The sequence below is a fragment of the Mustela lutreola genome, chromosome 4 (genome assembly GCF_030435805.1).
Source record: "Mustela lutreola isolate mMusLut2 chromosome 4, mMusLut2.pri, whole genome shotgun sequence".
NCBI lineage: Eukaryota > Metazoa > Chordata > Mammalia > Carnivora > Mustelidae > Mustela > Mustela lutreola.
In genome coordinates, this window is record NC_081293.1 from 79,834,766 (window position 1) to 79,861,530 (window position 26,765).

The window sequence follows — 26,765 nt, forward strand, 5'->3', positions numbered from 1 at the left end:
CGAGGAGTCCTGAGCTGACTACAGAATGCTGGTCTGGGTAATGTGGAACCAAGACTCTTGTGGCCTTGACACCAGCCTGGAGGGAGAGGGGTTTCAGCCATTTACATGCTCTTACAAACATGAATATATACCGTCTTAACTTTAAGCCAGAGCTAAAAACAATGTGCATTAAAAAAAAAAAAAAAAAAGTCCTATGTCCAGCTATAAAGACTGCTAATGCAGCAAGGGCCGAACCAGAAGCCAGATGAGGTGTGGGCACCGGTACTCCCTTTGGTCAGGCCAGCTGGATGGCTAACAGTGGGAAGCTCTTCTCAAATACAGAGAGATGGCCACCTTCTGAAATTATTCAGACTCAGTCTTTTGATCCAGCCGCAGTGGGCATGGCCCAGGCCTGTGGTCTGGAATCGAACACTTGGAGGATTGTGAAATATGGCAACTATGTAGAGCTGTAAGACTTCAGGATGCCCTTGCTTTCTTTCTTTCTAAATAAAAGCCAAGGTGCCAATTCTTAGTTATTTCTAAATTATAAACTATATCTTCAACTTTTTCCCTCTCATTGTGTTGTTATTGTTACGAAAAATAAAGAATAAAAGCATAAAACATGTCTGAATGGTTAGCCTGGAAACCCACGACAAGCTCTGATTTTGTGGTGGAAAGTTCACAAAGATCAGCCCATATAATGGGCATGAGCTTGTTTCCACCAAGCAAGTCAGACTGGGCAGGGAGGGTCTTGTCCCAATGGCTCTGGGTGCTGGGGCCCCCGGGGGTGTGGACGGTGCCTGCAGACTGGTATACTCTGTCTACCCAGTGGGAGCCATGTCAGAGTCCTGTTAAAAGTCCTTCAAGTGTTTAGAAAATCAGGATTTGCTTTCTCAGAGTCTAAAATCTAGTGGAATGCAGTATTTTAAATAATATTTAAAAACACCAGTTCCGTGTACTTTGGGGAGCTCAAGAGTAGGCATCCCCTTCCTGTCTTCATTAAGCCCTGCTGGCTTTCCTAAGTGAAGACTCCATTTAGCAAAGGTGGATGGAAGCCCGGGAAGTACTTTGTGGGGTGAATAGTGAATACCGTGCAGGAGCCTTTTGTTAGGCTTGTCGCAGTGCTTCTCTCTGATTAGGTTCCTTGAAGTGTTTTGGCTTTACACTAACTCTTCGGGGATTGGATTGCTATGAGAGATACTTGGAAGATTCACGTAGAATTGTAGACATTTCAAGCCAATGGGCTCCTCAGCCATTGTCCAGTCTAATTTGGTCAGTTTCACATAATGTTACTGACCTTCCAGGCCCTTGAGTTGGAGAATCCAGCTAGAGGCTGAGAGATGATGAGGCCGTGCAGGGCTTTGAGCTGATGGTCGCCAGTAGCTTTTTCTTCTTTCTTGACAATGGCATTTTGAGCTTTGCTGGGGGCTATTCTCTCATCACCTTGATAATCCCAGTCATAGACAGGATTTAGCTCATCCTAATTTTATAACTGACTGAGTTGCCTCCCATTTCTCAGATGATGGGTTTCCTTTCTTTTCCTAGCAGAAGCTCATGGTTGACCATGGACATGAATCTCATTCCTTCAGCAGACCTTTAATGAGGAGATACCTCATCTATGCCAGGCACAGAGCTAGAAACTGGGGACACGAAGGCAGTTAAGGTGCAGTCCTGCCCTCTAAGAGCTTGTCCACTTGCCTCCAAGTGGATATGCAGACAGACACTAACAGCCTGTGGGAAGTGCAGTGAGGGAGAGATGCACCAAGTACCTTTGAAACACAGAAGAGCCGAACCTAACTAGGGTGTTGTGTGGGTCCCCAGAAGACCCTCAGTTTCAGTGATGTGCTTGAAGGACTCCCCGAACTCAGAAACACCGTTCTACTCACAGTCACACTGTATTGCTGCCAAGGGATACAGATTAAAATCAGCAGAGGCAAAAGATACAAAGGGTAGCATCCAGGAAAGGCCAGGCACCAGCTTCTAGGTGTTCCCCCCCATCCCCCGCTCTTGTGGAATCCTACGGACAGTGCTTAATCCTTCCACAAGTGACGTGGGATTCCACAGGCAGCACATTGCTGACTAGGAAAGCTCAGCCAAGCCCTGGTGTCTGCAGCTTCTTCTGGGAGTCAATCCCATAGGAATGGAATGCTAAGCACCTGACTGTTAATTACTCCAGATTCAGACAGATACAACATGAGCCAAGTCTCCCCCAAAATCATGTGGTCCAGGCTCCAGGTGGATGAACAGTCTTAGGCAGGATATAGCCAGGGCTTCGAGCTGATCTCTCGGGAGCCACCAAGAGCCACCTGTTTCTCTGGAATGTGTGACCAACCGTTGGACATCCTCGGTCCACTGAGCTAGTCTTCAACTGCGCACCCCCTGGCAGGAATTAACAAAGCTGGCAAAGGGAGAGGGAACGACAAGAATGAGGAAAGGCTTCCTGGAGGAGGCATCATCAGAACTGACCAGTGTTGCTCCTGTTTTCTTTGTCTCCTTTTGCTCCGACGTTCTTGAACGTCGATCTTGCGTGTTCAGTGCTCACAACTATTAGATGAGAATCTGAAGGATGAATATTTTGAGGAGATCATGGAGGAATATGAAGATATTAGACAGGACCATTACGAGTCTCTCAAGGTAAGTGACAAAAACACTACTAGTTTGGCCATTAAAATGATCCTGCATTTTTTAATGTGACTTTATTGTTTTAAGGAGGGCAAAGATTTAGGATCATTTTAGAGATGCCCTGTTTCCTAGTTCAAATTGGAATTCTCTAGTGTCTAAGGTCCCAGTAATTTGGGGGCTATCCTAAAAGTAATTTCATTCATTCCATCAAACATTTATTGGGTACACAGTAGCTGTTAGGTGCTGGGCCAGATAGCAGAGTTATGAGAATGAATAAAACATACCCAGCAGGAAAACAGGAACTGAAACATTATATAGAAACGACCCTCCTGGATCCCTGTTCTTGAAATAGCAAAAGAAAATGAAGACATCAGATAGGACCATTGTCACCTCTCTCCCTCCTGCCTAGTGCAGACTGTGCAGAGCAGTGTTACGAGAACTGTCCCTCTCTAGATAAGCTTCAGGGAATCATTGGAAAGCAGACATAATCACTTGTTAGAAGTGGCTAGGATATTTCTTCCCAGTTTATCTGCCTGTTGGACCTTGTCTGTGGTGGGGCGCCCTTTGGGGGTGGCTAGGCGAATGGAAGGAGACAACAAACCGTGTGAAAACAGGTGTTTCTGAGGTGTTGACTAGCCCAAGATACTGTGCTTGGTTTTCTGTCTCTCCTTAGGTCTGCCTGCAGTTGACTGTTTCTTGGCTCTGCCTTCTGGTCTGAGGGCTGGCCGATGGCAGGCTGGTTAGCCCTGGCCTCAGGTGTTCGTTCTAGCCTTGGCCTCGGGTGTTCTAAAAGGACAGGCAGGACACCACTCTGTTGCTGTATGGTTACTGCATGGTTAAGGGATCTAATATCAATATTTAACGGATATTTACTGACTCTTTACTCTCTTGTTCTGGTGCTAATGGGAAGCCATATTGGGTGTAAAAGGAAGAGCTTTTTAGGATATGAATTTTCAGTAATAAAAAGAAGTTGTGGGTTTTGTTTCTTTCTTTCTTTTTTTTTTTAACAGAAGTCCCAGACTAGCTTTTGGGACGCACTTTAGTAGTATCAGTTGAAAAGCTAAGAGTCTCTGACTAAAATAACTTTTCTCTTTTTCATAGGAAAGAAGATACTTAACCTTAAGTCAAGCTAGAAAAAACGGTTTCCATATTGACTGGCTGTCAGAGCCCCCTCCAGGTCTGTCTGGCTGTCAGTTAGAGAAAGGCTGTGTGATAATGAGAGCTGGAGAGGTGTTTCTATTTACTTGGCTACAGAATCCAATGGGCAGCTAGAGACTCTTAATTGTGTCTAATAATAGTGACAAAGACAATGATGATTGAAAAAATAAGTAAATAGGTACCATTTATGGTGGATCAAACCGTGTCCTGAGACTGGGCAGCTCTGGGTGCTTGACAAAACTCTGTGGTGAACGTGCTGTTGTCCCCACTCGCATGTGAAGACCCTGAGTTTCGGGTCAAGAGCCCAAAAGGTTTCTGGAGTTCTCTCTCTGGTCTGTCTTCTGACCCACACTCTTTCTTCTGTGTGGGACTCAGCGGGCCCCTCCACAGCTTGATGTAAGTTCTAGAGACCTGCCTGGGTGGTGCTGTCGCTGAGTGGCCTGGGTTGCAGGGCAGGCCCAAGTGTAGACATGGGGTGTCTGAGATTGAAGATTCCCTCACTCTGAGGAGACTTTTAGAACATCTCAGCAAAGCAAGAGCTCCTATCTCTTGTTCACCCTCTCCTGTTCTCGCTCTGAATGCTTCCTTCTATGTCTTTTGTGGGGTTTTTTTCCCCCTTTCTTATTTCCAGCCACGTCTCTTGCCTTATGGGGGTGTTTATGAGGGAATAAAAGATGGAAGATGTTTTGACACGCTCAGAGAGGCATGAGGTACAAATGCAGAACTGAGACCGGTAAATAGGGGTTGTATTACTTGAATCCGTATTTCCAAGGTAATACCTCAAACCTGGTCTACTTGTTCACAACATCTGTGTTGCGCATATGCTCAGCAGAGTGGAGATCGTTAAATTGGAAATGTACGTGAGACTGGATCTGATTTCAGTCCTGCTGAGCTTAGTGTGGTTGAGTAGGAGGAATGCTGCATCGGGAGTCAGGAGGTCTGGGTTCTACTCCCAGTTTGGCTCCTGGCTCCGAATCACTGAATGACCTTGAGCGTCTCACGTCTGTGGTTCACAGTTTCTAACATGTAGAAAGGAGTTTCCCTGTGGAAGGTTGTGAGGATAAAAAAAGTTCAACTTTTGAAAAATGTAAATCACTGTATAGTCCAGCTGTTATTTTCCCTTTACCTTTCACTTTGAAGTTAGAAAAACATAACAAGGGAAAGTCCCACTTTGACCCAAACATCCAGCACGATTCAACGGAGACAGTCCTGTGAAGGCAGTGGTGGTGATACTTTTTGAATGTCCATCTGTCCCAGGGTTGGGCTGCTATGGGGGCCTGTACTTACGGCTTCAGAAGGGCCGAGGCCCTGAGGTACAGCCCGCAGAAATGTTTCTGAGGACAACCGAGTCTTCTAGTAGTTGCAGGAAGTCACTTTATAAAGGGAGAAAGAAGGGCTCTTCTCTCAAGGTCCTTGGTGGTAAAATTCCAGAAGAGCATCCTGCAGTGACTACAAGGCAAGAGTGAGCATTCATCCAGAGGAAACCTGTAGTTTCTTCTTAATGGTCCCACACATCAACACAGTAGAATATTACGAAGAAGAGATTATTCTGAATGGGAAAAAGATGACCAGCAACAAATGAGAAAGAGCTCCCGTGAGCATGTATGGAAAGATAGAGATTTCCAGGCAGAAGTAAGAAGCAGCTCTACTTTCCCTGTACTTTTCTCCCTCTCACGTCTACCTCTGACTATGTGATGACACAAAAATACTCTTTTGAGGCTCTGGTGTTAGCCCGGAGCACCTGAGATGAGTAGGAGACTGGGAGTTCTCCGATCCCTGTTGACAGAGCAGGGAACTGAGGACACAGGGGCCAGGAAGCTGGTGGTGTGGTGGTGACATCTGACTGTGGCCCGAGCCCCTGCAGGGTTGGGGGGTGGGGTGCAGGAATGCCGCCGTCTGTCTCTGAATTCTTTGTCATCAATTCACTTACAGTCTATTTTAGACTCGCAGGGAGCCGTAAAGAACAATATGTTGAAGATTCATGTATACCCACTAGCCACCTAAGAAATAACCTGGTGTAGGGGCGCTTGGGTGACTTAGTCGGTTAAGCATCTGCCTTTGGCTCAGGTCATGATCCCAGGGTTCTGGGATCAAGTCCCACATAGGGCTTTCTGCTCAGCGGGGAGTCTGTTTCTCCCTCTGCGGGCCACTCCCCCTGCTTGTGCTTTCTCTCTCAGACAAAATCTTTAAGAAAAAAAAATAGGGGCACCTTGGTGGCTCAGTGGGTTGAGCCTCTGCCTTCAGCTTGGGTCATAATCTCAGGGTCCTGGAATCGAGCCCCACATCGGGCTCTCTGCTCAGCAGGGAGCCTGCTCCCCCCCCACACCAACCTCTCTGCCTGCTTGTGATCTCTCTCTCTGTCAAATAAATAAAGTCTTAAAAAAAAATAATAACCTGGTACCCATTGAAAAGAAGAAAAAAAACAAAAACAAAGCAGCACATACGTAGTGTGAGTCACCCTTGTGCTCCTCCCTCCCCTGCAGGATCCTGAATTTGATGCCTTGTTTCCATGCGTTTCCTTATATTTTGCCTGCATACGTATGTAGCAGTGGGCAGTAGAGAGGATTGATTCACATTTCTAACATTTTTCTAAGTGGGTTACTGCGTGTGACTTTCTACAGTGGCATTCATTGTAGTATTGTCTTCATTTGTGCAAGCGAAGTAGAAACTCAGGTTTCCTCTCTTGGACTGAGGGACTGAGGGAAGAATTTCCAAGGGCAGTGTAGACAGCTCCCCGGGAAGAGTGGTCTGATTTAAGATTCACTGTGCAGTTACTCCTTCTCCATGATCTCTGAAAGTTCCACTGTGTGTAAAACAAGTCCTATAGGTGGCAGGTGACAGGAGGGAGGGGGATGGGGAAGTCCCAGAGCAGGGAAGAGCCAGCTGGGGAGGTGTGCGTGCAGGCGGCGGCCATGTGTGCTGGGCGCTCAGCAGGTTCCAGCATCGTCCTTGATATCAGGACCTCTCTTTACAGTGAAGCCCACGTTTCTTGGGACGCGGGTCTTCGAAGACTATGACCTGCGGAAGCTGGTGGCCTACATTGACTGGAAACCCTTCTTTGATGTCTGGCAGCTCCGGGGCAAGTACCCGAATCGAAGCTTCCCCAAGATATTTAAGGACAAAACTGTAGGTTAGTTCAGGAAGCCCTCCCTTTCTGCTCTGCTGTTCAGATGTAGTGTTGGGACTTTGAGGATGAGAAGGGGAGGCAAGCAGAGGGTTTGGATTCTGTCGGATATAGTTTATGGTTATAATCTAACGTATAACGTAGGCTGTTGTTTCCCTGTTCAGCTCTTCCGTGGTTTTAAACTGCTAGTTTGGTCCACGCTTATGGGATAATTGGGCATTTTGTTGATCTGTTCTTTGATAAATGCTTATTGATACCAGTTTCGAAGCAGGCTCTGTGTCGGGCCCTGGCAATTAATAGAAGGTAATGGTAGTACCCTTGCTCTCCAGTGCATAGCTTAGAGCTGGTATGACCACCAGCAATGGGCAGTTCCTGCACGGCCTGCCACGCTCCTGCCAAGGGGCCGAGTCCAGGGCATTTGTGAACACAAGGCAACGAGGCCTCAGACTGGGAGGTCAGGGGAGGCTTCCTGGGGGAAGTGGTATGTGAAGTGCTTTTTGAAAATGAAGTGGGAGGGACTGTGACTAGGGATGCGAGATGTCCCTGGAGAAAAGGGTGTCCTGGGCAGAGGAGACAGAGGATGGGAAAGCACAGTCACATGTTCCATTGGGGGAAGTGCCAGGAATCCATTGTGCCTGGAGCACAGGTGGAGGGAGGGGGTGAGAGGCTAGAGACGTGGGTGAGCTGGTAAACCACTGGCCCCATTTCTCCGGCCCAGCCCCACTCCCAGAATCTAGCCCCAGAGGCATGGGGTCACCATGCCAAGCTGCTCAGAGGATTAGGAGAGGGACAGGCACCCAAGTGCAGCCCTGGAAGCACTGCTGAGGGGCTGGGCCCACAGTTCCCTCCTCCACCTGTTCCACGGCCCCAGAGGCCACTTCGAAGTCTCTGGAGTGATGGGTGCGCAAGGAAGGTCGGTGATGGAAGGATCTGGCTGGCTTCACTTGCTGGGGGGCTCCAGGTTGGGCTCTCTGCCCTTTGTTGAACTGAGGCAATTGGGGGTGCTGCAGTCAGCCTGAACCACTAACCCCAGCCACGGACAAGCAGCAGTGAAATATTTGCGGGGAATAGGGAGAGTGGGAGAAGATGTCTGAGGAGGAGGAGTGGCTTTAAAAAGAAGTGCTTTTCTGCTGGCTCTCCTTGGCATTTTTAAGTGAGTTCTTACCATGTTCTCCTAATAGGCGAAGAGGCCAAAAAAGTCTATGATGACGCCCAGAACATGCTGGAAGTGCTGATCGATCAGAAGAAGCTCCAAGCCAGGGGCTTGGTGGGGTTCTGGCCGGCGCAGAGCGTGGAAGATGACATCCACCTGTATGCAGAGGACGCCACGCCGCAGGCTGCAGAGCCCATAGCCATCTTCCATGGGCTAAGGCAGCAGGTACGGGGAGCCATGCGCTCCTGAAAAAACCATCAGTAGCAATTACATAAGCCTGCGCTGTGTCTGCATGATAGGTCTGTACTGCCTCACCCCGGAGGACCACTTAAAGGCATTTGTGAGGATGGTGGTGAGAAGGAGCCGGTGTAGGTTGAGAGGCCAGCCCCTTGCACCAGGAGGAGGGGGTGTTCGAGGTGGTGTTGGACAGGCCGATTGGACACGCTGTTGCTGCCTTGGTGCTCACACACAGATGGACATTGCCTTAATCAAAAACATCGGTTTGCGTGCATGCATATCATTAAAATAGGCCAGTGGCTCCCTATCTCAAGGGGAAGACAGGCGGGGACACACGTTTGCTGAATGTCTGTGAGGGGCCAGGTGCTTAGCTGGGTGCTGACCAGACTGTCATCCTTCACTTCCATGCCGCCTTGCCATAGACACTTTACGTCTCCATTCCACAGGGGTGGGGGAGGAAGGCTCGCGGAGATGGTGCTACGTCCACGGCCTCAAAGAGGGGAGCACGGCTCGTTGCACCCAGCAGCTGTTCCTTCATCGCACTGGCCTCCCTCAGTGCGAACCGGCATTTCTGAACGCGGCTGGCTCTGCTGTCTCCCCACCCGGGAGAGTGCAAATACTGTGCGCGTGTCCCTGTGGCCGCCAGGAGAAATAGTTGTCCTCCAGAGTTGGAGCCGGAACTCACCAGAGCCATTAACAAAGGGTTGCAGTAAATCATCCTGCAGAGTTCCACTGCTGTTTTCGGTCATTCAGAAGTGATAGTATTGCTTTTAATCATAAGCACCATGTAATTCATAGTGACGGGTGGCTTCACTATAACAGCATCTGACGGGATTCTGTAGTTTGGGATGTTGCTACCATAATAAGGTCGGGGAGGGCAGCTCCATCCCTCCTGCCTATGCCCAGGCTCCGACACCACAGAACACAGGCCGCTGGCTCTAGTGTTCTGTTCCCGCCCCTCCTCACTAGTCAGCTGGTGACTTTGCTCCTGCAGGTGTAACTCAGGTCACAAACCTCTGCCCTGGCCAGGTTTTTTACGTCCAGCACCAGTCATGACCAGGCAAGCTGTGGCAGGCCGTGTGACGGCAGTTAATGGAATGACTTCTCCATGTGCATATGTTATACATTCGGATAAGTCACTGACCTTTCTCCCAGCATTCTGGAAGATTCTGGCTGCAGCTTCTTACTGCCTTGAGAGGCTTCTGTCTCTGTGACTGTAGTGACTGTCTCTTCAGTGCTGTGGTGCTTTGTGACCTGTCTCTCCTTTTGGTGCCGGGAAGCTCTGTCTCCCTCGGGCTTCTGTTAGCGAAGAATGGTTGATGGACAGAGTGCAGCTGGAAAGCCGCTCCTCCCTGCATAGCGGTCTCTGTGCTCTGTGACATTTCTGGGGGCTGTGATCAAACACCTTCTGGCCGCGTAACCATTTCTGCCCAGTGTTGGTTTGTCTGTGCTTGCTTCCAGAGTCGGCAAGCAAATGATAGCTCTAGAGCCTCTGGTGTGCCGCTCATTGATTAATTGATCAGTCTTACATGCCATACAGTAGTCAGGAGCGTGGGTTGTGCTATCAAACCCCTGACCTACCACCGGCAAGCTCTATCTCTGGTTTCCTGTCTGAAATGGGCCTGATGGTATCACTTCCTTACTTCACATGGTAGTTGGCAGCATGAAATTAGCGAATTCACTGCAGTACTGACGTATAGTAAGCACTCAGTATGCACTAGTTACTGGCTGTTCATCTTCCCATAAGCACTCAGTCCATACTAGTTACTGACTATTCATCTTCCCAGCAGGTATTTCTTGGTTGTGAAATATGTATATGACTTTATCTGCCCTCTTGGTGGCAGGGGGCAGTCTGTCACCATTTGGGCATGAGAAACAAGCAAAGATGGGCACCCGGCCTGGAGGAGAGGCTCCCGAAGTGAGGCTGCTGAATTCTGGGTCTCCCGAGCCACCACCATGGCTGGCGGCACAGGGTCCTGGGCTGCTGACCGGACGTCTGCTGAACTGTGTCTGCTGATGCGAACTAGAGGCCTCTGCATTTAGCAGATCCCCTTTGGATGTAACTTTCAGATTTAATGTTGATTTTGAATTGAAAACACCTTTGGGGAAAATTTATTTGAGATGAATGCTTAGGGTTCCGGTTGCTAGCACAGTGCCTGGAGATATACGGTAAACGTGGGAAGGAGCAAACTCGGGGGTTTCTTGACTGACATGTCATGTCACATCATGTCATGTATTTTTTTAGAATCTTATCTCTCTTGTTGATTCAACAAATATTTGTTGAATACTTGCTACATATCAGGCTCTCTTCTAAGTGCTGGGTATATAACGGTGAACAAAACAGACCTCCCTGTGTGAAGCTTAGATCTGTCTGCTAAGACTAGATTGCCGTCTGTTGCACATTGTTCCCACGTCTGCGCTGACGCTCAGTCCGTCTGTCTGTTGGGTTTGAAGGCTGAGAAGGACTCTGCCAGCACGGACGCGTACCACTGCCTCTCAGACTTCATCGCTCCACTGCATTCCGGTGTCCGCGACTACCTGGGCCTGTTTGCCGTCGCCTGCTTCGGTGTGGAGGAGCTGAGCAGGGCCTATGAGCAGGAGTGTGATGACTACAGCAGCATCATGGTCAAGGCTCTGGGAGACCGACTGGCAGAGGTAGAGCGGTGGCACTGGGCATGGGATGGGGAGCGCCATGGGGCCAGGTGCTGGGCAGCCCTTAGCATCCTTATCCTGCTGTTTCATTTTTACTGAGTCAGGTGAGGCTGGCGTTAGCATCCCATGCAATTTTATTTTATTTTAATTATTATTATTATTATTTTTTTAAGATTTTATTTATTTATTTGACAGAGATCACAAGTAGGCAGAGGCAGGCAGAGAGAGAGGAGGAAGCAGGCTCCCCGCTGAGCAGACAGCCCGATGCGGGACTTGATCCCAGGACTCTGAAATCATGACCTGAGCTGAAGGCAGAGGCTTTAACCCACTGAGCCACTCAGGTGCCCCTTATTATTGTTTTTTAAATTTATTTTATTTTTTCAGTGTTCCAAGATTCATTGTTTATGCACCACACCCAGTCACATGCAACTTTAAATCCGCTTTTCTTGAATTGTTCTCACACATAATGTTTTGGGCAAAGGGACACCTCCAGCAGTACCATAGTTCCTAGCTGTCCTTAAAACAACGGTGTCTTCCCTGCAGTTGTGATGTCTCCCTTTGCTTGTTGTGACATCCTTGTGAGGTGCCTGAGAAATGCAGGACAGATTTCTGTGCCAGGCCTCCTCGTTCTCCTGTTGTGATGCACTGTAGATTCCTCATCTTTCTGTGCGTGCCCAGGGTCCCCTCTCTTTTTTCCCAAGGCTGGCAGGGGAGGTACTGGCAGCTGGAATTGTCCTTGTGTCTCCTCCTGGCCACTGTCAGGGAAATGTTTTAGTTCAGGGACCTCGAATCCCCCAGGTCCTTGAAGAGGGGACGTCAGAGCCCAGGCAGAGAGCCGCTAAGGCAGCGACAGGCGAGCTGGGAATCCTGTCCCGCCCCTCTCGCCCGCTTCCTCCCGCTTGCAGTGCAGGCGAGGGGGGTGCCCTGGTGGGCTTTGAGGGCAGGTGGGCTGGGGGGACGGGAGCTCCTGCCTCACCCGCGCATGCCTTTTTCCCTGCTGCAGGCCTTCGCGGAGGAGCTGCACGAGCGGGTCCGCAGGGAGCTGTGGGCCTACTGCCGCTGCGAGCAGCTGGACGTGGCCGACCTGCGGCGGCTGCGCTACGAGGGCATCCGGCCAGCCCCCGGCTACCCCAGCCAGCCTGACCACAGTGAGAAGCTCACCATGTGGAAGCTGGCCGACGTGGAGCGGTGCACGGGTGCGCGCGGGGACCGGGGGGGGGGCGCCCTCCCGCTCTGTGCGGGTCACGAGTGTGCTCCTGTCACAGCAGCACACATGGGGCCACACGTGTCAACACGTGGAAGGGCTTACAATGAAATCCCACCCTTTCCACGTCTGGGTGCTCATCACACTATTTTATGTCTACATTATTGAATAGTCATCCCACTTTCAGATTGATTGACTTCCGTTACTTTCTCTTAACGTGTAACAGATGAGAATTGAGCTTATCATACTGCCCACCCATCTCCCGTCGTGATTCCCCGCTACAGGGCTTGTCACTGCTTCTCACCTCTCCATTAGTGACCTTCATAGCCGTCAGTAGTTCACATCTCTCACAGACTGTGTGTCTGGACACAGCTCCTGTCCTCACCTCTTCCCTCTCCTGGCTTTTACCCTTTATTGACACAGTTAACAGTGTCAGTGAATGAATCAGAAGCCATCAGTGTCGATCAGGTGAGGGGGACTTGGGTTCTGGTGAGGGACTGAGGCATTTGGGTATACACTGGCAGGAATAGCGTGGACTCCTGGAGCCATAAGATACCGAATCGTGTCCTTCCCTGCTGTAAGCTACCCGGTGCTCTCTGGCAGTGTTTAGGTTTCATGCTGCTCTGTTCCTCGTCCGTAAGATGAGTGGCTTAGATGGGACAGCCTGGGACTCCCTCTGAGTACTGCTGTGGGCTCGTTCTCGGGGCCCGACTCTTGGTCATCCCAAGGGGCAGGAGCCTGGGGTCCACATGGTGCCTTCTTCCCAGGGTTGGCGCTCCTTCTTTGAGAGGCCCAGGCTTAGGGGCAAGAGGCCTCTGTCTCTGATAGTGGAGGACTGGCGGTGGGAGGGTACAGACAGTCTTTTCCAGGCCTGTCCCCTTGAGTTAGAGGAGACTGGCCTGAATTTCGTGCTGTGTCATGTGTCCGCCTCGACGGCATGAGCTCACTTTCCTTCACCTCTTCTTCCTCAACAAGGGTTAATTGGGTGCTGCCAACCACCAGGCCCTGTGCTAGGCACTGGAGAAATCAGCATTTCCCCTCTGTGTTGCTTTCTCCAGGCATTAAGTTAACGGAATCCCTAGCGATGGCACCTGCTTCAGCAGTATCCGGCCTTTACTTCTCTAATTTGAAGTCCAAATACTTCTCAGTGGGGAAAATTTCCAAGGATCAGGTAAGTTAGCTGTTTCATTGTGTGTGGCTTCCCTAGATACCTGTCTTGTCTTACATGGAACCGAAGAACCTATTTTATTTTACATGTGAATGAGAATAAAAAGGAAGGGAAAGTGTGACAAAATTCACCCCCAGCTAATGTCTTCATTTGGTATCAGCTCATGACCCCGATCCTTCCCCTCCCATCTACGCACCTGCGCCCCCAACGCCCCCAACGCCCCCAACGCTCACGCACTCCAGCCTCATCTCAGCACCAAAGACTTACTGTGTGTTGTCTCGTGCCCAGAGAACAAGGAGACTTGGTGACTAGACAAATATCCGTCTCCATCTAGCTTAGTAGATTGCTATAAGACAAGACATGGAAGGCTTCCACGTTTTCTAGCAAGTCCTGTGTCAGCTTCACTTCAGAAAGCCTTAACCATTTGGGTTCAATGTGCTGCTTTTAATCTTTTGCAGATTGAGGATTATGCTCTGCGGAAGAACATGTCTGTGGCTGAGGTTGAGAAATGGCTGGGACCCATTTTGGGATACGACACAGAGTAACTTTTTTTTTTTTTAATTCTTTTCTCTGCTTGAGGATCCTCAAGGAAGCGTAGTGTAGAGTGCCTTTAAAATGAACGGCAACAGCAGACCCAGCAGCCCAGCTGCCCCTGGGCGACATTCGTTCTGCTTCAGGCTTTGGAAGACTGTTTGGTGGATGGAACCTCCCTGTGTCCTTGGAAAGCAAGTGGTTCCTTTCTAGGGGACCTTGAACCAAGAGCAGCACGCACAGCTCTGGGGGTTTTCCTGGTCCCTCTGGACGGGACAGGCTGGAGATAGAGGTCTTTTGCATTTCAAAACAAGTCAGCTTGCTTTTTTCATTTTTACTTTGCATCTAGGAGGCCACTTGTTATCTTTTTTTTTACCCTTTCTCTTGCTCTTAAGAAGAAAAAGGCCCGAGACTTAGCTGAATAGAGAAATATAGGGAAAAAATGTAACCCCTGGCAAAATCACTGTGTGTGTAGTGGGACATTTTAATCTGAATGATTGCAATAGTAGACTCTGACAGGGAAGAAGGTGTAAGTTTGCTCTCCCTCTGGAAGACCTCATTTTCATTTTCTGAAGTCCCGATTACATGGGACAGAAGGCCCGCTCTCACCGTTGACTGCTCAGAAATGCTCAGGCTGTTTACCCTAGTGTGGCCAAACACTGGTGTTCTCGTAGGATTTCATGCTCCCTGCCCTGACGGGGGAGAAGGAGGTGGGGCGAGGTGGCTGCTCGGCGTGGTTAGCATCTTTTGGCTGTTTTCCGGAATTGAGAGGCCCTCCGCTGAGCTGGGGTGTCCCGTGCGGAGTTGGACGGATGAGCAGCGTGACTCCCCTCAATCCCCCCGTTTCTGCACCAACCCAGCTGCGGGTTCCCGCAGTGTAGGAACAGCACAGTGAAGTATTATCAGTTGTTTCAGGGGAAACGGCGAAGAACATGAACTTTGAAGGGAGACCTACCTGGATTCACATTCCATCCTCGCCACTGCCTATGCGACGCAGGCAAATTGCCTCCACTCTCCAGCACTGTCTTCTCATCTGTTAAAGCAGGAGCAGCGATTCCAGTTCCTCCGTCAGGGGCCTGAGGGGCGGGTAGATGAGGTGATGCGCAGAGGGCACGTGGCAGGGGCTCTGACTCATGGTGGCTCCTGTGGGGCTCAGTGGGTAGCGCCTCCAAGCACATGGTTAGTCTTCCTGGCAAGGGAATAGACTAACAGGCAAGACGTTACCAGGGGATGCGGTTGATAATGACCGGTCTGACTGCCCTTGGTGCCCTTTCCTGAGATTAGATCCCTGTTTACACTGTGACTGGGTCAGGGCAGCTGCCTCCGTGTCCTGTGAACCGGGAGTACTCAAGTTTGGTGTGACAGCACTCTCCCTTGGCTCTCGTAGCTGGCCTTGCTTCCCAGAGCAGTTCTAGCAAGTGTACGTTCAAGTGCATTGGAGGCAAAGGGAGAATGTCTTAGGAGAAGGAGAAGCCTCCGCATCTGCGTTGTATCCATGTGGACTTAGCGTGTGACGGGCCTTCAGCTGTCACTGGCTCTTGAAGCAAACACAGCTGTGTGCTTCTGTGGGTACCGTTAGTCTGTGCCTGACTGAGAACGGGACTCAGCTTCCCGGGACACTTAGTTGGAAGACTTACCTTCTGGTCCATAACAGGTGTGTTATTCTTGGTACCTTCCTCCATGAGAAAGAGTGATCTCCTCCGAATATTTTGAGTGTACTTCGTCAGAATTAGAGTTGCTTAGAGTCTCCTAATGGCACTGAGTATTTACCATCTCTTCCCTCAGCTGGTGATGTGACAGAAAGGCTTGCTTGAATGTATCATTCATCTGATCCCACGAGGGATGCCTTTTTTTTTTCTCCAAAGACAAAAACAGCCAAAAAGTTTGAGCGCCAGCATATTCATGAAAGAATGTAAAATGCAAATTGAAAACCCCTCCCTTGTACATGTCACACCCTAGGAAGGCAGGTAGGTGGCTGTGCTGAATGCAGGGTCCCTTCTGTTTCGGAGCCTATCCACTCAGAACCTCTTCAGGTCATCACCGTCAATGGCTGTCCCGTGAACCCATTTGCTGTCACCATTTCACCAAAGATGCCACATTATTTTTCCCTCTAAAGAGGTGCTTGTTCAGGATCTTCCTCTCTCTGCTGCTTGCTGTGCTGTCCGCACTGAGGAGCCTGGTTTGTGGGGTAGTGGAGAGATTGGGTGTAGGACAACCCATTTCTCTTTGGAGATGTTCTCCTCTGTCCTCCCTGCACTCACAGCCAAACTCACGCAGAAAACAGTCCACCCTCTTTTTGTTTCTTTTTGGCACACCCTCAACAGATACTAAGTATCTACTGCTCCCTCTTTCTCTCCTGAACCCAGTGAAGTTGGGTTTTTACCTGCTTCTTCTGGCATCAGTGACCCCTCAGAGGTTAGACCCAGTGGCCTTCCCAGTGATTGTCATCTGCTTGGGCTTGGACAATACTGACCCACTTTTTCAAAACTCACCTTTCCCTACTTTCCCCTTGGCATCACTCTCTGGTTATCCTTCTGTGTTTTGGTCATTTCTCAGCCATTTTTATACTTTTTTTTCTTCCTCTGCCCATTTAAATCCTGGTGTGCTCTAGGGCCTGTCATTGGTGACCTCCTTAGCACGTGTAGTTTCACTGGGCGATCTCATGGACTCAGTATTCCCATCTGAGCTCCATCCTGAAGAGCACAGCATATATCTAACAGCCCCGGACAGATGGACACCTCAAACCCCATGTGTCTTGTCTCATTCCTCTGCAATTATAAAATTCAGTTGTGAAGAATGGTGCTACCACTCCAGGACCAAACCTCACAGCCTGTATCACCTTTGGCTTGGACTGTTCCAGGGATTTGGAAAGTGAGCATGGGAAACACACACTTAGCCTACTTTAGTCGGGACAGCAGTTGAGGCACTTTGGGAAGGCAATGCTTAGATGAAGGCCGACTTGGGACTTGAAGAATAAAGATAAAGCAAGGTAGGAACAAAAGAAGAGCTGTCTCTGTTCACGAGCAGGGATATGAAGGATTGTAAAGGTATCCAGTCTCCCCAAATTGATCAGTAGGTTCAGTGCCATTTCCAACAGAAATTATAATAGAGGCTATGTTCAGGGTGACAAGCAGATACTTAAATTTTACGGAAAAGGAAAGGATTAAGAATAGCTGAGTGCTTCCAGATATGAAGACAGGGTTATGAGTCAGTAGTTTTGTGTGTGGTGCAGAGGTGGGCATTCCAAGCAGGGCTGTGAAATGGGGAGCCACAGGATAACCATGTGCGTCTTGACCTTTATGACATGGCGGAGGTGGCTTGGCACATCCGGGAGGACAGGCAGGGTGACCACACAGGGTGCTGTGACGATGCTTATCTGAAGGAAAAAGATGAGATCTGGTTTCTGCCACACAAGTTATCCAGCCATCAATTCCAAATATATTAAGGTCTTAAATAAAAAAAATATGTATGTTTCAGTGTTTGCATGAACAAGCCTTAGGGCAGGAAAGAATCCCTCGAGACATAAAGCACTAACCACAAAAGGAAAAGATGGTTACATCAACCTTTTTTTTTTTTTTTAAAAGACTGATGTTAAGGTAATAAACAATGGAAAGGAGCAAAAAGACAAGCCATGACTTGAGATGTTTGTATTACACTTAAACTGACAAAGGATTAGTAAGCAGAATAGATAGAGGGTTCCTATTTAAGAAAAAAAGAAACTGGGCAGAATTAGACCATAAAAGGCATTTCCCAGAAGAGGAAATACACGTGGCTTACAAAAACATGTTGCACAGCATCGGAGATCAGAAATACGAATGAACACAACAATGAGATCTCATTTTACACCCATGAGGTTTGAGGAAGTTCAGGAGCCTGATGATCTGGGATGCCGAAACAGTTGCGGCCAGTGACCAGGCACCTGTGCCTTAGAAAACTACGCTCCCCCGCCAGAGTGGAACTCGTGCAGTGCCTTAGGATCTGGCTTCCAACTCAGACTCCCTCTTGGGGATCTAACAGATTTGCACACCTGCACCCAGAGGTGTGGGCGAGAACGTTCATGGTAACATCTTCATAAGAATCAAGAACTGAAAAACCCAAAATGTCCATCTGTCTCTAGGGAGGTGGATACATAAGCGAGGTATATTCACGCTGAGGGGTATTAAATTCAGTGGTGGGAATGAATGAACCGCAGCTGTATGGGACAATAAGAGTGAATCTCAGAAAATAAGCAACAAAAGCAGATTCCAGAAGACCACATGTTATGATGCTATTTTTATGGAGCCCCCAAACAAGCAAAACCAAAGAATATACTGTCTAACCATATGTAAACAGTAAAACTGTGTTGTGTTTAAAAAAAAAAAAAGTAAAAACAATAAACCAAAATTTAGCAGCATAATTAACCCTGAGGGGGGAAGCGGAGCGGATTGTAGAGGGATACGTGGGTGGATGCAGTTATTAGTAATACTCAGTTCTTGGGTTGAGTGATAGGTTTATGTATGCCTTGTAACAGAGTTTTATGTGTTAAATGTATTTAATGCATGTATTAAGTGTATTTTAAATAAAGACAGAATAATAAGTGGAAAATCTGAGTTGATGACTTTGTATATAATGTTGTATATGCATTAAGTAGATGTTTTTTGGAAAGGAAGGCCGTGTCTACCAGAGTGAACAGTGCAGAGGTGGGGGCAGAAGGGTGCTATGGGCGGGGGCCATGGTGCCCCGGGCTGAGGGCCAGCGTGGTTCCTGCCTGTCAGGCTTTGGTGAATGAGTGCACGCAGTACTGCTTGCTATGGCACAGGATGTAGGAGGGAAGAATAGATGACTTTGGGACAGGTTTGATGAGACTGAATATGGACAGTCAGAAAAGTGACTTTGGAATTTTAGAAGACTGGCCTTAGGATCAGGGAGGTCAGATGGAGGTCAGGTTACAAGGGTGGACAGGACAGCTTGTAGAGAGTGTGAGGAGGAGGGAGCCCAGGACAGAGCTGGATTCCAGGAATGGGGTGGGGGGGGGCAGCTCTCTGGGAGAGTCCACATCCGGAAGTCCAGGAGAGGGGGCGTTGCTGCAGCATCGTTGGGGGACGTGGGGACCATTGGCGGACAGTGGTGGGTTGAAGGTTGAATGGGTGGTGAAGAAATTGTCTGTTACTTAAAGAACATTGGGTGTTGAGTTTGATTAGTCTGTTACAGATTTTGGATACTAAACCTTTATCAGATATGTTATTTGCAAGTATCTTCTCCCATTCCGAAGATTGCCTTTTAGTTTTGTTGATTGTTTACTTGGCTCTGTGGAAGCTTTTTATTTTGCTGTAGTCCCAAAAGTTTGTTTTTGCTTTTGTTTTCCTTACCTCAGGAGAGAGAATCCTTAGTAAGAAGTTGCAATGACAGATGTCAAAGAGGTTACTGCGTGTGTTCTTCTCTAGGATTTTGATGGATTCCTGTCTCACATTTAGGTCTTTCACCCATTTTTAATTTATCTTTGCATGTGGTGTGATAAAGTCATCCAGTTTCATTCTTTTGCATGTTGCTCTCCAGTTTTCCAACACCATTTGTTGAAACTCAACACCCAAAAAACAAATAATCCAATCAAGAAATGGGAAGAAGATATGAGTAGATGTTTTTCCAAAGAAGACATCCAGATGGCCAACAGACACGTGAAAAGATGTTCAACATCACTCATCCTCAGGGAAATGTAAATCAAAACCACAGTGAGATACCACCTCACACCTGTCACAATGGCTAAAATTAACACAGGAAACAGCAGATGTTGGTGAGGATGCACAGAAAGGGAACCCTTTTACACAGTTGGTGGGAATGTAAGCTGGTGCAGCCACTCTGGAAAACAGTATGGAGGTTCCTCAGAAAGTTAAAAGTAGAACTACCCTACAACCCAGCAATTACACTACTGGGTATTTACCCAAAGGTTACAAAAATACTTATTTAAAGGGGCACTTGTACACCAATGTTTGTAGCAGCATTGTTAACAAGAGCCAAACTACGGAAAGAATCCAGATGTCTATTGACAGGTGAGTGAAGAAAATGTATGTGTGTGTACACACACACACACACACACACACACACAGACACCGGAATATTACTCAGCCATCAAAAAGAATGAAATCTTAACCATTTGCAATGATGTGGATAGAGCTAGTGTTGTACACTAAGCAAAATAAGCCAAAGAAAGATGAATAACATGATTTCACTCGTGTGGAATTTAAGAAGAAACAGGTAAACATGTATGGGGGAGGAGAGGCAAACCAAGAAACAGACTTCATTATAGAGAACAAACTGAAGGTTGCTGGAGGAGAGATGGGTGGGGGGATGGGTTAAACGGGTGATGGATATTCAGGAGGGCACTTGCAATGATCACTGGGTATTGAATTTAAGTGGTGAATTACTATGTTTTGCTCCTGAAATTAATACTGCACTATATGTTAACTAGAATCTAAATAAAAAATTGAAACAAAACGTTGGAGTGGTAGGTAGAATGGAGAGAGTATTTTAAGATAGAAAAGGATTTTTATGCCAGGAAGAAATATAATTAAGAGGGTTACAGATAGTGCAAAAGTAAACAAAACAAAACAAAACAAAAAACATATGTTTTCACCTAAGTCCAGAGAGACTGGACTTCCATCTACCAGTCCCCCACATTTTATTTTTATTTATTTTTTTTTTAAAGATTTTATTTATTTATTTGACAGACAGAGATCACAAGGAGGCAGAGAGACAGGCAGAGAGAGAGGAGGAAGCAGGCTCCCTGCTGAGCAGAGAGCCTGATGTGGGGCTCGATCCCAGGACCCTGGGATCATGACCCGAGCCGAAGGCAGAGGCTTTAACCCACTGAGCCACCCAGGCGCCCCAGTCCCCCACATTTTAAATCTGAGAGTTGTCCCTACCCTCCCTCTTTCTGGAATGTCATGTCCAGTTGGTGGCCATATTGAGACTGTTTTATGCACTAAATACCTCTTCAGTTCCTGTCTTCTACCCTGCCCAGGCTTAGAGTCTCATTTCTTCTCTGGTCTCGGTCCCCGGGGTGGGTTTCCTGGCTGCTGTAGCTGTAACCAGAGAGCTCTCTGAACCTTCGCACTCGCCCCTACCCTGCTCTCCAGACCAGTAATACCCAGCTTGCCTAGGATTTGTCCAAAGTGCTTACACACTTGCAAAGCTATCCTTCCACCTTCTCTCTCTGCAGGCCCTGAAGGAGGTTTTTGCTCACCTTGTCTCCGCCACCTGATGTAACCTGGCCCCCAGCTCCACCCAGGCCTCAGGAAGCCTTTCCAACCCTCCAGTCCCTGAAAAGCTATGTGATCCCTCTTCCTGCTAGGCGTTAGAACCATGCAGATCTCCCACTGCTGTCATGGTGGAAGAAGAAGCTATTTCCCCATCAGACTGTGATTCTTCAGGACAGGTTTGAAACCTTGTTCATCTTTGTATTGACATGTTTAAAATAAGAACTCGGTTCCTGATACCTGCTCAGTAAATGTTGGCTTGAGTTGATGAGCAGATTCTCTCATGGGGCAGTGGTTTGTAGGGAGAACATTCTGTGAAGCTCTACGAGGGCAGGGCACAGTCTCGCTGATGGGGCTCAGAACCCCCAGAGCCTAGGTCGGTACCTGCCATGTAGTTCACTGCATAAAGTATTTTCTAAGTGAGCGGGGACAGAGCCATGATGATTTTTTCTTGCTCAGAAGACTGGGACTTGAATAAGCCCTAGCACCCTGAACATCCATCTTCAGGATTTCATATTGGAAGGAACAGCCCTGTCCCTACTTTCTATACTGCCCCGTGAAGACAGCATATTGACAGCCCTGCAGAAAAGCCTCACTTCATAGCTTCCTTGATACAGATCAGCTGGATGGATGGTGAGATTACAGGACACAGAGTATTTTTTTTAAAGATTTTATTTATTTATGAGAGAGAGAGCATGAGCTGGAGTGGGGGCAGGGGGAGAAGCAGGCTCCCCACTGAGCAGGGAGCCCAGTGAGGGACTTGATCCCAGGACCCTGGGATCATGACCTGAGCTGAAGGCAGGCGCTTAACCGACTGAACCACCCAGATGTCCCGAGGACACAGAGTATATGTTAATTCCATATGTGTATGTGAAAACACACTAGTATATGCAGTAAAAATGTCTGGAAGGGTACACAGGAAATTCTTAAGCGGTTACTGCTGGGCAATGGGACTGGGTCCCAGGGGCGAGGGACTTGTGGTGGGGACATGGCTCATTCTGCACTGCTTCAGAGTTCTACAACAATCTATTGCTGTACTTTAAAAAAAAAAAAAAAAAAATAGATTAGCTTGGCAACAAACTCAGCTTGAAATAGATGCTATTTTGAATAATCTGAGTGAAAAGTTAGGATTTAAATCAATTAAGCCCCAAACTTGGTCCCATTTCTCAACACATGGAATATCTAATTTCACTTACATTCTCTCTTCTTCGAATGTGATTTTCAAGGCTATTTTTTGCCTTGTCCTTTGCTTTTAAGTATTATTACAGCCTTTTGGTGAGACAAAACAAGTGATTTCGGTAATTGTTGCCTAGAAAAGGATTGAGTTAAATGATTTTTGAGAACCTTAAGATTAGATATCGTATGGAATGGAAGAAACAAAAACCAGACAGACTGAGGAATGATGTTTATCACAGTCTCTGCCTTCTATAATGGGACACGTATGGCAGCCTGAGTGTGTGAAGCTCATGGCCTCTGAGAAAGGAGCTTTGAACTTTCTACAATCCTGTTTGTTCTTTTACCCAGACAGAAACTCAGAGGAGAGAAAAGTGACATTTCCTCCCAAATTATCTGACGGATTTCAGTGCTTACCTGTGTTCAGTCATGCAGCATTGTTTATCCTATTATAGGAAAGAGGATCCATTTATTTCATGCATGTCTTCAGTAAAAACAGGTGAAATCTAGCCGTCCTGGTGGATAGTGCTTAATGTCACTAATTAAAAATATTCTTACCTGATATGATAGATTGCTTTTTAATTCTGTTAAAATGAGCACATCAAGAAAATGTGAAGAATTTCAGTGAAAAGCATCTGAGTGTCACAAGTGGCTTGGTTATTTTTTAAATACAGCAACTCTTTTGAGAAAAGGCAGCAGTCAACTCCGAGCCCTTTTTCAGTGGCTTGTTGTATAGAAAGCCTTCTGTTCAGCTGTCTGCTTGCTCCTTGAATTGCTCTGGGCAGGTTATAATGTACCTGCTTTAACACTGTTCAGGAAGTTGAAATACAGAAAAGCCTAGTGAGAGCTTCATCATTAGCAGAACCAGTATTGAATCCTGGATTGCAGAATCCTGTTTCCCTCCAGTGTGCCTTCAAATTAATTAAATTTTGAATAAAGCTAGGCATCAAATACCAGTGAGTGAATATATTCCTCACCACTCCCCACCCAAAACTGGTGAGTTATAATAAAAGGAAGGAGATTGATAAAGTTAATAAGTGTTTGAGCACATCTCATCTTGACATAGGGATGAGTTTGGGTACAGTTCTCTTTTTTTTTTTTTTTTTTTTTTTTTTTTTTTTTTTTTTTTAAAGATTTTATTTATTTATTTGACAGAGAGAAATCACAAGTACACTGAGAGGCAGGCAGAGAGAGAGAGAAGGAAGCAGGCTCCCTGCTGAGCAGAGAGCCCGACGCGGGACTCGATCCCAGGACCCTGAGATCATGACCTGAGCCGAAGGCAGCGGCTTTACCCACTGAGCCACCCAGGCGCCCCTACAGTTCTCTTTTATGATTAGAAAAATGGGGACACGTGGGTGGCTCCATTGGTTAAGCATCTGCCTTCAGCTCAGGTCAAGATCCCAGCGTCCTGGGATCGAGTCCACATCGGGCTCCCCACCCAGCGGGGAGCCTGCTTCTCCCTCCCTCTCTGCCCCTTGCCCTGCTCATGCTCTCTCTCTCTCTCTCTCTCAAATAAATAAATAAATAATCTTTCTTAAAAAAAAGAAAAGAAAAGAAAAATGATCAATAAACTGAAAATAATTTAAAAACCTGTTCATGTTTCATGCTCTGCGCCTGTTTACTAGTCAGACCGGAGGAGCCAAGAGAAGAGCCTTACAAAACTTCTCTGTCTCCCATAATTGACCATCATGAAGAAAATGGGCAAAAGCAAACCTGCCTTCACCAGAAAGCTGGAGATACCTCTCCTACTTGATGAAGTACTCAAGGAAGGAGAACATTTGCAGTAGTTAACACCAGAACCAAAAGTTTAGAAATCATGTCCGGTGCATAGGGGGAACTTTATTTGTTCGATGGATGAGCAGAGGCTTGAGCACCAAGAAACCAGCTAGGAAGGGAGATAAGTCAGAGAAAGACAAATACTGTATGATCTCACTTGTATGTAGAATCTAAAAAAGCCTGAACTTGTAAAAACAGTAGAATGAACTGGGGCTCGGGGTTGGGGTGTACTGGGGAGATGCTGTTTAGGATATAAGTTTACAGCTAGTAGACAAGTTTCAGAGATTGAAAACACGGCATAGTGATTATAGTCGATAACACTGTATTAGGAACTTCTAAGTTGGTAAGAGACTATCTTGTAACTGTTCTCAAAGTAAAAAAGAAATGATATGTGACTGGGTAAAGGTGCAAGCTCAGCTTAATAATCACATTGTAATATATAAATGTATCAAACAACACATTGTGGGTCTTAAGCTTATACAGTGTTACATGTCAGTTATATTTCCATAATAATAACAAAAACAGCTAGGACTCCCTAGAGCGTTTCCAGGCACATTCGGAGATTTGCTGCATCTGTTCAATGCAAAGAAATAATTGAGCCAAAACAAGTCTGATGCATCTGTCAGTGGCTTTTCCGAATCCTACTACTCCGTGATCACTGATATTCAGAAGGTTGAGTCACAAGTATTGTAGTATTCCCGCAGTGCCTTCTGAATCATCAAAGATGTTAAAATTTAGTATAACTCCAGCATGAAGTACATTTTCCTGTGCGAATTACTATATTTGAAGGTTGGCCACCCAAGTACGAGAAGCGTGATCCCTCTCCCTTAACCAGAACAGAGACTAAGAAGAATTCTTCCTTCCACCATGATGACAGATACCAGAGTATCTTCTGCCGTTATCACCTGTGGCCAAAGAGCCCAGCCTTACAGACGGTGTGTAAACCAGACAGAGGGGTGCCGAAGGGCAGGGGGTCCATCAGGGTAAAGATGCAGAAAAAATGCAGTTAGAGAATGAAGGAGTGTGTCACGATAAGGATGTCAGCGCATACCCTTGGGGGAGGGGGTGAGTCATTGAGAGCCGTTAGCACTGAGGGGGAAGGAAGATGCTAATTTTGGATGGTCCTATCTGATTAGCAGCAGTATCTGACTTTAGAAAGCAGACTAATTATTGGATTTTGTTTCATAAGGAATTTATAGGGTTTGGATGCCGCCTTTAAATTTTTACACACAAACTGTGTGAGGTCCAAGGGGATGTGGAAAGTTGAGATTTCTAGAAGGTGGGGAGTGAGGGTAAATTTTTCAAAGGGTCTGGGAATAAAAGTAGCAAATACTTGTGGGCGTCATTGGGAGGGGGCAGAAGGGAATTTACCCAAATATTTTCCTTCCAGCATTCGAGGGATAAAGCCTGCCTTTCTTAGGGAAAAAATGTAGGTGGGTGTGTTGTTGCCAGTTGTTTTGGTATTATGAATATAGTAATTTCTCTTACTCCTTTCAGATAAAAATCTGAAAAACTTCTATTATTTTGTAGATTTGGTTGGTACCTGGTGGTCAGGGCCTTGCTAAGATTTGCAGCCATAGGGGACAAACACCTTTTTCTTTTGAATGAGCTCAAACAGTGCTCATGATCCTACAGAGCGGAAATGCTGGCTGGGAAAGTTACCTCTCTTCCGCTCTGCCTGAGATCCCCAGGAGGGGGAATGCATGCCGTAAGATGACATGGGCGCATTGTCTCGTCCTCATTCGATTCATTCATGTCTGTCCTCGTTCATCACTTATTTATTGGGCCAGGCCGTGTCCAAGGGCTGGGAATAGCAAGTGAGGCAGATTGTCTGGGCTCAGGGAGAGTATCATTTCTGCAGTTTGTAGTGAGTAGATTCCCTCCAGCACCTTGTGTCATTCAAGTCTTAAACCTGTCCTCCACTGCAGCTTTAAAAACAGATGAGGCCTCTGTCCTATCTCTCGGGCCCGGGGGTATGGGTTTGGAGGAATAGTGCATGTAGATTTCAGACCTGTTCCCCAAGATTTTGCTGGTGCTTCTGAGCACAACCTCTGGTGGTTAGGAAATGTTGATCTTTTTGCTTTGTCCCCTCATCGGCCCCAGCTGAAGACTTCATCAAGTAAGCTTGGTTGCCTTTCTTCTTCCTTACCCCAGATTGAAACCCGTGTGCTGTGTAGTAGCATCAGAAACACTGGTGTCCAACAATAGACCTCTTTGAGATTGTTAATCTCCTTGTTCCTCTCCCAGAATCATATACAGTGGGTGTGTGTGCGTGTGTGTCTGTCTGCACACACATGTATGCACAAGCACCTCCAGCCTCTATCTTAGCAGGAGAGGTCTGTGATCAGCCATGAGCAGAAACACGGCTCGTGAATCCAGATCCAAGAGCAGCTGTCAAGCTTCCCTCTGCCTTATCTCCCCCTGGCCTCTGGGGAACAAAAGTGCCCAGACATTTCCCCCTTCAGATTAACAAACTGCGCGTCCAAGGAGTATTTACTGATAAACATCTGCCTTCCAGAGAGAAACCATTTATTTAACAAACTGCTCTTGAGAGATTTATTGATGCAACTTGCAACATTGCTCTAAATCACAGTCCCTTATTTTCTCCCTTCTTTACGTGTCTTTCCTAAAAATTTGCTTTTTGAGCCTTGATAAACGAGGAGATAGGAGTTTCACGGTATTGTAAATTTTTTAAAAAGCCCCCACCTGGCGCACCTGGGTGGCTCAGTGGGTTAAAGCCTCTCCCTTCGGCTCAG

The 26,765-nt window shown here is 47.2% G+C and overlaps 1 protein-coding gene across 5 annotated transcripts in view; it reads left to right on the forward strand.

Moving 5' to 3' along the window:
• Positions 1–23,286, forward strand: part of MTR (5-methyltetrahydrofolate-homocysteine methyltransferase) — a 110,404-nt gene extending 87,118 nt beyond the window's left edge. For 3 of the 5 annotated variants that reach the window (XM_059170331.1, XM_059170333.1, XM_059170335.1), the window contains 9 exons: positions 2,515–2,613; positions 3,703–3,778; positions 6,734–6,889; positions 8,065–8,261; positions 10,728–10,928; positions 11,929–12,121; positions 13,188–13,300; positions 13,756–13,838; positions 21,024–23,286. In XM_059170331.1, the coding sequence (XP_059026314.1) occupies positions 2,515–2,613; positions 3,703–3,778; positions 6,734–6,889; positions 8,065–8,261; positions 10,728–10,928; positions 11,929–12,121; positions 13,188–13,300; positions 13,756–13,838; positions 21,024–21,030 (1,125 nt within the window). In that variant the 3' untranslated portion in view covers positions 21,031–23,286. Of the gene's footprint in view, positions 1–2,514; positions 2,614–3,702; positions 3,779–6,733; positions 6,890–8,064; positions 8,262–10,727; positions 10,929–11,928; positions 12,122–13,187; positions 13,301–13,755; positions 18,413–21,023 lie in introns of those variants that run through there. The other 2 variants (XM_059170334.1, XM_059170332.1) reach the window with 2 other exon arrangements.
• Positions 23,287–26,765: the final 3,479 nt, after the last annotated feature.